Source organism: Psammomys obesus, unplaced genomic scaffold (genome assembly GCF_907164565.1).
Source record: "Psammomys obesus unplaced genomic scaffold, mPsaObe1.curated_primary_1811, whole genome shotgun sequence".
NCBI classification, from domain to species: domain Eukaryota; kingdom Metazoa; phylum Chordata; class Mammalia; order Rodentia; family Muridae; genus Psammomys; species Psammomys obesus.
Window position 1 is genome coordinate 4,490,702 of NW_026596460.1, and position 12,024 is coordinate 4,502,725.

Here is a 12,024-nt window from a genome sequence, read left to right on the forward strand (position 1 = left end):
TCAGAGAAAACTTAATTTATAAATGAAGTTATAGCATCTCTAGTGTCTTTGATATCTTGTTTGTTTGTCTGTTTTTGTTTTTGTTTTTGTTTTTTTGAGACAGGGTCTCTCTGTGTACCTCTGGCTGTCCTGAAACTCACCATATCCCCTAAGTTGGTCTTGATCCTTCTGCCTCTGATTTCCAAGTTCTGGGATTAAAGGCATGTCCTAGCTGTCTATGGGATTTAAAAATTTTCCTCCCTCCTTGCTTCTATACTCTTTTAAAATCTGTTACTTTACTCAGCTAAACAAATTAACACCATAATATATCTATAATTTCATTTAAAAGTAATATGTGCCATAGATGATCACTTAAAAATCTTCACATAATTCCTAGATTGGTTGAATGTAATTATGGGATCTGTCAGGTGTATGATGGGATGGGGAGGTCACTGTGTTTGGATATAGCTTGTTTTTCTTCTGAATCTTATGCAGTTTGTCAGGTCATTTAATTAGATTAAAAAGGTTTATGAACAGATTCAACTAAAGAGACTCAGAGGATGAATTAAAGTGTTATTTAATTTTGTAGCTAATCAATTCAACTAGAAAGAAAAATTATGGCTGACAAAATCTCATCTTTTAAGAAGCCAAGGAATACAACATTATTAATCTTGCAGGTTAGGAGGAGGTTATGATCTTACATCATTAGACACAGATAACAAATGCCAGTGAACATTCTTGGATTCAGGACATAACTGGGAAACAAGATTAGAGGAAACTATGGAGACTTGTAGTCCAAGCATCACACCAACCAGGAATGACTTTCTTTGCACAGTGCCTTTCTGAGAGCACCCTTGACTTCAGCATTCCTTAGGCTGTAGATCAGGGGGTTAAGCATGGGGTTGAAAAAACTGTAAAAAAGGAATAGGATCTTTTGCTGCTCCTCAGGGTGCTGGGACTTGGGGGCCATGTACATGACGATGGCGCTGCCAAAGAAGAGCCCAACCACACAGAGGTGGGAGGAGCAGGTGGAGAAGGCCTTTCTGCGGCCCTCCCCTGACTGGATCCTCAGGATGGCCACCAGGATGCGTGTGTAGGAGATCAGAACCAAGCATAGTGGTCCCACTAAGATGAACACACAGGCGGCAAAGATGACAACTTGGTTGAGTGTTGTGTCAGCACAGGCCAGCCTGAGGACAGACAGGATTTCACAGAAGAAGTGGTTGATTTCATGAGGCCCACAGAAGGGCAGCCTCAGGATGAGAACTAAATGGACCAGAGCCAGGAGAAAGCTAAATATCCAGGAAACAGCAGCCAGGAGGGCACACACTCTCCAGCTCATGGTGACGGTGTAGTGTAGGGGGTGGCAGATGGCCACATAGCGATCGTAGGACATCACCACAAGGAGTACACATTCAGTGTGTGCAAAAGCCAAGAAGAGAAAAGTCTGGGTCATGCATCCGGCAAAGGAGATGGGCTTGGTCTCATCCAAAAGGTTCACCAGCGTCTGGGGCACTGTGTTGCAGGCATAGGCCATATCAACAACGGCCAGGTGGGACAGGAAGAAGTACATCGGAGTGGAGAGTCTGGAGTCCAAGCAGATTATTCCAAGGATAATCCCATTCCCCAATATGGTGAAAGTATAGAAGAGAGAGAAAAGTAGAAAAAGAACTAGATGAATCCTTGGGCCAAGACAAAATCCCAGCAGGATGAACTCTGTGACCATTGTCTGATTTTCCTCCATTTCACTATGAAAGAGGATGCAGAGACCTGAGACTCATTTTTTAAAACGTGTTCTTCTCGCACATCTGTTAGATTTTAGCAACATGTAAAAACTATTAGTAAACATCAATAGGACATATTGAATTCATTAATAAATTAATGATGAATTATTAAAAATTTGTGCATAAACTAAAGTTTTAACTGACATCCAATTTTTAAAAAAGGAATACATCGCCTGTAGCTACTTCCTTAGAATCACTGGAATGAAGCAATTAAGAACTAGCAAACCCTCCATAGAGAAAAAATGTGAAACATAGTTTGTCTCAGAGTTTTACATGTGCAAGGATGTAAAAGAATTACTGAGGTTTGTAACTCAACATCACACCAACTTGGAATGAATACAAAGCAAGTAGTGAAGGAGTTTTAAAAATGCAAATAATAGCAGAAAAGAAAAAAGTAATTAATTTGATAGAATTTATGTTTGGTACTTTAAGCATCTAAGTCATAGCTAAAATCTAGAGGGTGCTTCTATAACTTTACTCAAAGAAAATTATAAAGTAACTTTTTAAAAAAATTATTGGGTTGTTTGTTCAGCAAGTAGACATTTGATGGGTAAGAAAATCCAGAGTCTTCCTGTAATGCAAGACACTGTTTAGATGCATACATAAAATATGAAATGTTAGTCGTGAGGAAGGAGGTGGTGGAAATTATATCTAATAACAATAATATATGATGTGTGGCTACGTATTTTTTGTGAGTATCCATCCCAAATATGCATTAATGCCTTGAAAATTAGACAATAGCCAATGTTTGGTAATTTGGTGACTATAGTCAAGTGGAAAGTCATAGAATTATCAACACATTACAAAAAAAAGGGACAATTTTTGTTTCACCAAATGAATTACCACCCAGACTCAGTGTATCTGAGCTCCTATGAACATCCAAGGATTTGGAAGGTGGCTTGGTAAGCGCCTATATGCATACTATTGTAGGCAAATGTCTCATACACTATTTATTCAGACTGCTCTTTCTAGGTTTTCTCTGAAGAAAACTGGCATAGAATAAAAATAAGGAAGAGGTAGGCTGATTTCATTGTTATTCTAATCCCTCATACTTGTAACACACACTATATTTGAAATCCAAAGCACAAGTCTTTGCAATTTAAACTGGAACAACTTTGGCTGATTTTTGGCATCAATAATTATACATGTTGCAACTTTTCCATAAATAGTAAGAGGAATGACATTGCTTTGGGCCAATCTCTACTTTAAATAGCATCAGTACCAAGGAAACTGGCGCAACAGACAGGATTTTATTCTGAGAAAGACACTCATAAAACAGACATGCAACTGATGAAAATGAAGGTGGAAATAAGACAACATTCGCAAAAACAGGACTGGCACGTTCGGGCAGGGGTCACCTGAAAACCTGCTTCGTATATTCGCCAAGTAGTGTGGAGGGTGCATTTAAATAAGGATTCATATGTAGTCAGTTTCAGGAGATAGTGTTGAAGACAGAGTGTAAAATGAAGGAAAGTAATGTGTTTGGAGTGTAGAATTTGGGCAAGAGAGGTAGAATTTGACAGTGCAAGAGAAATGATGTCTGGGAAAGGGACAAGGGAACCAGTTGAAAGAAAGGTCCTAGCCACCTGATGGATGTCCTGTAGTTCACAAGGATGGCTTTGAGTAACTGCTTATCAATAACGTCACGGAAGATGATTTTCAATTAGCTCTTCTTACTTTCATTTCATATTCTTCATCAACTGTCAGATAATAACTCCTTTTCTTGAGCCGGTATCTCCGTATAGATGGAATGTACAGCTAGCAAAGTTCTTTACAGACATTTCAATTACATTTTAAACTTCAGATAAAGATTCAAACATTTTGATTTATGCCTTATCCTCTTGTGATTTGGCATATCATGATGCTATTGTTGAAGGAAATTTCCACAGTTGGATCTAATATCTGGGAACCAGACACTGGACTAATGAAAACCCTTTAAATAAGACCTTGGGAAAGACTTGCTTTTGGTGATGGCAACAGATGACATGTCTATTTTCTTATAATCAAACAGCCAAATGACTTTGACAGTCATCTAAATATTATATACTGAAAACTACATACAACAAATTCATCTGTGGTTGGCAAACTGTCTGAATTAAATTTTAGCACATGAAGCATAGAAAAACACTAGGCTGTAATTTTTTCATAGCATAAAAGAGATACTGAAAACATGTTTGATAAATTAGGACCTGTTCGGCACATTAGCCTATTGTTCATATAAAGCTGGGGGGCAGGTGTGCTTTCTATCTGTATCTGGCAATTGATACATGTTTTAAAACGGCAAATAAATGAATAAATGTAAAGAAATTAATAAATGACTAGCTAATTTTTTTTTTGTCTAAAGAGGTCTGATTTCTTTTAGAATAAAGTCTCCTCTAATTATTCTAAGTTCAGTCCTTCTCCCGCAGGCAAGTAAGATCTTTAAAATGGGATAAAATCACTTGAAGGGTTTACAAAGTCTGAAGCACTTGAATTTAGTATATGTTAATCTTTATAATCCTTTTCATTTGATAGATATGCAATGTATCTAAATGTAATTAGAGCAATCAAGCAGAAATCAAACATTAAAATTTCAGAGGCTTGAGGCACTTCACTTTGAAATATGTCCCATTTACCAGTATAAATATAAAGAATTATTATGATATTATACATTAATCTATGTATGTATGATTTCAGCAAAAATTTGTCAAACTACTATGGTTAATAAATGATCTGGTCACTCTAAAGCTCTAAAGGAAACATTTCAGAAGGAAGGCATTATTTTATATATAAACAAAATATTAGCACTTGGTATACATCATATTTTAAAAGGTGAATCTCAAGTTTGACGAACTATCCATGTCCGTTCTATAGTCACAGGCGTGGGTGAAGCAGCATCCATGAGGCCATCCCATTGCCATTGTTACTCAGTTGCTCATTTCCAAGGAAGGCTGCTTACTTGCAACTACCAAGGAAGAAGCAATTACTTTTCTTTCTTACATATTGATGAGATAGAGATGTTGCTAAGTTATCTTATGGAGTGAGGATTAATGAAGTAAGTGATTTTTTTTTCTAGATACAGAGACTACTATGGGCCAGAAAGAATTGAAAGTCAGTCTTTCAGGATTATCTCTTCATTAAACTTTGAATACTGGTTAATCATCTGGTTCATGCACTGTGTGAACCCAGCACTGTAGAAGTACAAAATCTGACAGACTGATGATAGCAAGGTTATAAAGATGTTGTTGTAAAAATGTTCCTCTGAGATAGAAGAGTTAAATAAAAATTAGATATTAAACACAACAATTTACTAAACAGAAGACTTTAATAATCACTGGGGATCTCATCCTTCTCCCATTTTGCTACACACCACTGACACCTCAGTTTCCTCCCCTTCCCCAAATTCATCCAATAGGCTCCAGAAAATATAACGTGCTTGCTTACTTATTGACTACATTCTAAGTACCTGGGTATATCTTTAAAGTTATATGAGAGATAAGTATTAGACATAAAATTAATATGCATTTGGCTTTATAGTCCAATGCGATAAACAAATCTTCATAAACTTAACATGTATATTTATAATGCTGACAGGAATTAAATGGAACCTTCATAAGACAACCCATATTTGTTAATTTTAATGACATGGAACATCATCCTGTAACATATTCTACCATAATTCCTGTTAAGTAGAAAAATTATTTCACATATTTCATCTAAATCCATGATATGGAAATTACTCACAATTTGTAAGATCATGTGTATTTAACATTCATAGAAATAGAGACAATCTATTTTTCATCATGATATAGAAATAAAGAGTGGCCATAACAGATAAGGAGTGAAGCAAAGACAAGCTGCTTCAAGCTGTCTTGGAGGAACTTATGAAAAGAAGACTTCAAATAATTATTGTAGTAAAATTATACAACCTCCTTGATTTACACATTAACATCCAAGGATATCAGAAAGGGAAGCAGCTGGAGACTGGCACAGGGTCCTATTCCTGAAAAATTCTGGGGTAACTGTAGAACACTCATGCTTGTTCCTGCTTGAAATGCATCAGAAGCCTCAAGAAAGAAGATTTTATTGTGAGGGCTCAGTCTAGTTGGCTGCTCTTGAGTCTCCCAAGAGGGGGAGGACCATGAGACATCACTCATGCCTACCTCTGTGGGAAGCAGAGACAAAGAACTTTTTTTTTTTTAATGCTTTTCTCATGACCAACAGAACAAGCAATTAAGAATCCCAGAAAAAAAGTGTATAATTGAAACAACTACTATCAGAATCCCTGAATACTGATTGACATTATTCTATGTCATAATCCCCATTGCAATGTCTCATTCTAGGCTGTTTTTGGAGAACTTGTCAAGAAGTAGAACCAGTTCCTCTGTCCTATCTGTCCCTCTCCTATCAGGTCTAATCAGGACTGGCTGCATCCTCTTCCTCTGTGACCTGGCAAAGAAGGAGAAGAGGAAGGGAGTGTAAGACTGTGAGGAAGTGAGGGAGGGGACTACAGCCGGGATACAAAGTGAGTAAATTGTAATAAAGAAAGAAAAAAAAAAAAGAGAGAGAAAAGATAAGTAGAACCAGTGAGTGAACTCTTGGAATCTACTCTGAAGCTCAGCCTCTCCTGGATGAAGTCTGGATCCCTGGGCCTGTAGTAGAAATGAGAAGTTAGGACCTTAAAAACCGTGTCACACTCCAAGCTGTAGACACACTGTGGGAGCTGCATAGGAAGGCAGAGAGAGGATTGGCGAGTGCAAGGAAAGGCCAAGGTATCCCTGAATGGCCTTTTGGGACCTTTCTTTCTTTTTTTTTTCTTTATTTTTATTTTTTTAAATTAAATTTAATTTTATTAATTATACTTTATTCACTTTGTATCCCCCCATAAGCTCCTCCCTCCTCCCTTCCCAGTCCCACCCTCCTTCCCCCTTCTTTTTTTAATTTTTATTAATTACACTTTATTCACTTTGTATTCCTCATAAGCCCCTCCCTCCTCCCCTCCCGGTTCCACCCTCCCTCCCCCTTCTTCAAACATGCCCTTCCCCAAGTCCACTAATAGAGGAGGTCCTCTTCTCCTTTCTTTTGATCTTAGTCTATCAGATCACATCAGGAGTGGCTGCATTGTCATCATCTGTGTCCTGGTAAGGCTGCTCCCCCTTCAGGGGGATCCAGACATACCACTCCTAGGCATATATCCAATAGAGGCTCAAGTACACAATAAGGACATTTGCTCAACCATGTTTGTAGCAGCTTTATTTGTAATAGCCAGAAGCTGGAAACAGCCCAGATGCCCCTCAACTGAAGAATGGATGCAGAAATTGTGGTGTATCTACACAATGGAATATTACTCAGCAATGAAAAATAAGGAAATCATGAAATTTGCAGGTAAATGGTGGGACCTGGAAAGGATCATCCTGAGTGAGCTGTCCCAGAAGCAGAAAGACACACATGGTATATATTCACTCACATAAACATATAACATAGGATAAACCTACTAAAATCTGTGCTTCTAAAGAAACTAATCAAGAGAGAGGACCCTGACTAAAACGCTCAATCCCCATCCTGAAAGGCAAAGAGGATGGACATCAGAAGAAGAAGAAAACAGGAAACAACCTAGGAACCTGCCACAGAGGGCCTCTGAAAGGCTCTGTCCTGCAGACTATCAAAGCAGACGCTGAGACTTATGGGCAACCTTTGGGCAGAGTGCAGGGAATTTTATGAAAGAAGTGGGAAATAGTAAGAGCTGGAGAGGACAGGAACAACACAAGGAGAGCAACAGAACCAGAAAATTTGAACACAGGGAACTTCCCAGAGACTCAGTCCAACCGAGGACTATTCATGGAGATAACCTAGAACCCCTGCACAGATGTAGCCCATGACAGTTCAGTGTCCAAGTGGGTTCCATAGTAATGGGAAGAGGGACTGTCTCTGACATAGTCTGATTGGTCTGCTCTTTGGGACCTTTCTTAAGGCAATACCTTCTAGGGTACAAATCAACAACACAGGCCATTGAATAGAAGTACAGTCACAGCCAGGCATGGTGGCACATGCCTTTGATCCCTGCATGTGGAAGGTAGAGGCAGCAGGATCTCTGAGTTCAAGGCCAACCTGGTCTATAGTGAGTTCCAGGACAGCCAAACCTACACAGTGATTCAGAGACTCCTTGGGAATACTGGAGTCTCTTCAAGGTGGCTTCCCTTATGAGTTACTATCCAAGCTCATTCTTACTTTTATTTAGATTTTTTTTATTAGACTTTGAAGACAGGTAGAGAGAGAAAGAGAGAGCAAGCAAGCATTGAAGGCATTCAAAAATTTATAAATCAGTGAATTTATTCCATTTTAATCCTGGTTGTTTGGAGTTAGAAATAAACCTAAGAGAGAATTTTTGTGTTTCCCACATTTGCTGGACGTGTTCACATTGGCTAAGAGTATGTATTTGTGATAAGGGTTTCTCTGTGTAGCTATGGCTGTCCTGGAATTCACTTTGTAGACCAGGCTGGTCTTGAGCTCAGAGATCTACCTGACTCTGCCTCCTGAAGGTGGGAATTAAAGGTGTGCCACACCACTGCCCAGTTGAAAATAATACCATTTTAAAAGGAAGTCAAAAGTGCTGTTTCTTTTATGAAACACATTGTGTGTAGGATACACTCTGTATAACTTTCATCTCCTTTTGTATCCATATGAACGACAATTAATAGAAATAAAACTCTGAAAATTATAAATTTTAGGGTACTTAAAAATTGTAAATCAGTGCAGCAGTTTCTCAGAAAGCTGGGAATAGATCTACTTCTAGATTCAGCTATACCACTCTTGGGGATATACTAAAAATTTTTCATTATACAACAGGGACACGTGTACAGCCATATTAATTGCTGTAAAATAATAGCCAGGAATTGGAAACAACCTAGATGTCCCTTGACAGACAAATGGATAAAAAAATGTGGTACATTTACACAGTGGAATATTTATTTGCTGTTTAAAAAAGTGGAATGATGAAATTCACAGGTCAACAGACGGAACTAGAAAAATCAGTTTTCCTGAATAAGGTAACACAGACCCATAGAGAAAAATGTTACAGGAATATATTTGTTTATATGTGGATATTAGCTGTTCCATGTGTATATGTAGCAATAAAATGAATTGCCATAAATTGCAATAAAATGACATTCTTCTACACTCATAGATCAGTGCCTTGCTCAGCAATCATCAGAGAAGCTTCATCCTGCATTAGATACAGAGACCCACAGGCAGACATTATGCAGAAAGCAAAAGACACTGAAATACTATGCCCTCAAAGACAACCTTCAAATCTCTCCCATCAAGGTTCAGGGAACACTTTGAAAGAGGAGGTGGAAAAGAATACAAGACCGAGAGGAAATGGAGGACAGCAAGAGCTCAGGGCCCTCTAAACACACAGGACAGATGCACTTAAGAACTCACAGAGTCAGAGGCAGCATGCCCAGGACCTGAAAGGGTCTGCACCAGATGGGGGCCTAGAGTTGAAAGGAGAAGCTTCTAATCCAGAAGCTTTCTCCCACTGACAAACATTTGCAAATAAATATTTAGTTTTCTCCAAGGGAGATTCACTGGGGAAAACAAACTGCTCCTAAAGGCAAGCTACAAGCCCAGCCTTAGACGACCAACATAAAATAAACCCAACATCATATCTGGAAGTTTCATGTCTAAAAATATCATGTCAGTGCTATTCCTTTTTAAATTTTATCTTTTTTATTTTTTTCTCCTTTTTTCACCTTCGAGGTTTTGTTTGTTTGTTTGAGACAGGGTTTCTTTGTGTAGCGTTGGCCGTGTTGGAATCACTCTGTAGACCAGGCTATCCTCAAACTCATAGACTTACATACCTCTGCTGGGATTAAAGGCATGGGCCACCACCCCTTCTGGTTTTGTAGCTTTCAGTTTTGTATTTTAATGGGATTTTTGAGTATGTGAATGAGTGGTCCTCTGTGACAATATCTGCTTTGGGGGGCTTTTTTTCTTCTGTTTGTTTTGTTCCAATCTGATGTGTTAGTTTGTGTTTTGTCTTATTATATTATATTTTATTACCATCTCTTAGAAGCCTATTTATTTCTGTTTTGTTTTGAGACAGGGTTTCTCAGTGTAGCTTTGACTGTCCTGAAGCTAACTCTGTAGACTAGACTGGCTTCAAACTCTGTCTCCCAAGTGCTGGGATCAAAGGTGTGTACCCCCCATCTCTCAGGCACCTGTTTGTTTTCTAAAGAAAGACAGAAAGGGCGTGGATCCAGATTGGAGGGGAGGTGGAGTAGAACTGGAAGGAGAGAGAGGGAAATCTATAGTCAGAATATGGTATATGAAAAGAAATCTATTTCAATAAAATAAAAAGAAAAAACCCTCATTATATATGCATCAGTTACAAGAAGGTTATTTTTTTAAAGAAGGAAATTTATTAAGGGAAAGAGGGAAGAGAGAAAGGAAGTGTAGGAGAGAAGGGGAACCCCAAAAAGAGAGAGGAGAGAAACTGAAGGGGGGGAGGGAGAGAGAGAAGGAGAGAGAGAGAAAAGAAAGTTATTTTAGATATAAGACAAAATATCATTGGAAGCAAAGCAAGGCAAATTAAAAAATTACAATTCTAATTTCAAGAAATGCACAACTTCAAATTCTTCCAGTACATAGCAAGTAGTTACAAGTCGTATACTCATTGTAGAACGATGCAATCCCTCTTGCCCAACTCTCTTTGAACTGTTGGCCCCTAGCCAAGTGCCAATGTGCTGTGTGACTTTTCCTGAGGGGACATGAACAGTGTTGCTTCACACAGCATAAGGCACTGATGACAGACCAAACAAATGACTATGTCTAAGTCTACTTTAGAGAACCAATGAGTTATTGTTGTTGCTGATGTGAATGAAGGTGAGGGTTATGCACAGGAGCATGGGTTTATTCAAATGTAGCTGCATCCCCAAAAGCCCACATCAGCATGGGTGGAAACTCATGTTGTTTCCCAAGCTCTCTGGACAATTTTCTGGGAGCCCGAGTAATTGGAATGTATCAACAGCAATCCTTTTTACCCAGGATGTCTTAGGAGAGGTCTTGTATTCAAATCTTCTGAATGTCAGGAACTTCCTGAGACTTGTGAGTTTTATGCACTTTCCATGTTTTTTCAGTTTCGTTTACTTTCTGAACCTCCCTATAGAAGGGAACATTTATTTTTTTAATTATTTTTATTTTTATTAATTACAGTTTATTCACTTTGTATCCCCTCTGTACCTCCCTCCCTTCACCCCTCCCAATCCTACCCTCCCTTTTCCCCACCCATGTCTTTCTCCCAGTCCACTGAAAAGGGAGGTCCTCATCCCCTTCCCTCTGACCCTAGTCTAACAGGTCTCATCAGGACTGGCTGCACTGTCTTCTTCTGTGGCCTGTTAAGGCTGCTCCTCCCTCAGGGGGAGTGATCAAAGAGCAGGCCAATCAGTTCATGTCAGAGACAGTCCATATCCCCATTACTATGGAGGCCACTTGGATACTGAATTGCCATAGGCTACCTCTGTGCAGGGGTTCCAGGCCATCTCCATGAGTGGTCCTTGGCTGGAGTACCAGTTTCAGAAAAAAACCCCATGTGCCCAAACTTTTAGGATCTGTAACTGTCCTTATGGAGCTTCTGTCCTCTCCAGGTCTTACTATCTTCCACTTCTTTTTATAAGATTCCCTGCACTCTGCTCAAAGTTTGGCTATGAGTCTCAACATCTGCTTAGATACCCAATAGGGTAGGGCCTTTCAGAGGCCCTCTGTGGTAGGCTCCTGTCCTATTCCCTGTTTTCTCCCTCCTCCGATGTCCATCCTCTTTGCCTTTCTGAATGGGGATTGAACAATTTAACCAGAGTCCTCAGAAGAAAACATTTCAACTCTGAGAAAGTAGCTACACACATCTTGATGGTGTTTATTACTGGAAGAGAGGAAAGGTGGCATATAAATATTTGAATGTACAGTTCTAATAGAGCAGGCAATGTTAGTTTAAGTAAAAATATTTATATTACTTGATAACATTCATTATTTGCTTTCTGTGTCCATTTAAATTTTTTTTTGCTATAAGACCTATTTATTATAGGAAGTTTTGAAATTTTTTTAATTTTAATTTCTTATATTAATTAGTTTATTCATTTGTTTATTCATTTATTCATTAGTTTATTCATTATTAATTTGTATCCCAGGTGTAGCCCTCTCCCTCATTTCCTCCACATCCCACCCTCCCTCCCTCATCTCCTCCCATGCCCCTCTCCACATCCACTGAAAAGCTTCAAGTCTCTGAAGA

The 12,024-nt window shown here is 38.8% G+C and overlaps 1 protein-coding gene across 1 annotated transcript; it reads right to left on the minus strand.

The window, feature by feature from the left end:
• Positions 1 to 781: 781 nt before the first annotated feature.
• LOC129669959 (olfactory receptor 2A1/2A42-like) lies at positions 782 to 1,723 on the minus strand. The gene has a single exon (XM_055598328.1). It carries the CDS (start codon positions 1,721 to 1,723, stop codon positions 782 to 784), a length of 942 nt encoding a protein of 313 aa, XP_055454303.1.
• Positions 1,724 to 12,024: the final 10,301 nt, after the last annotated feature.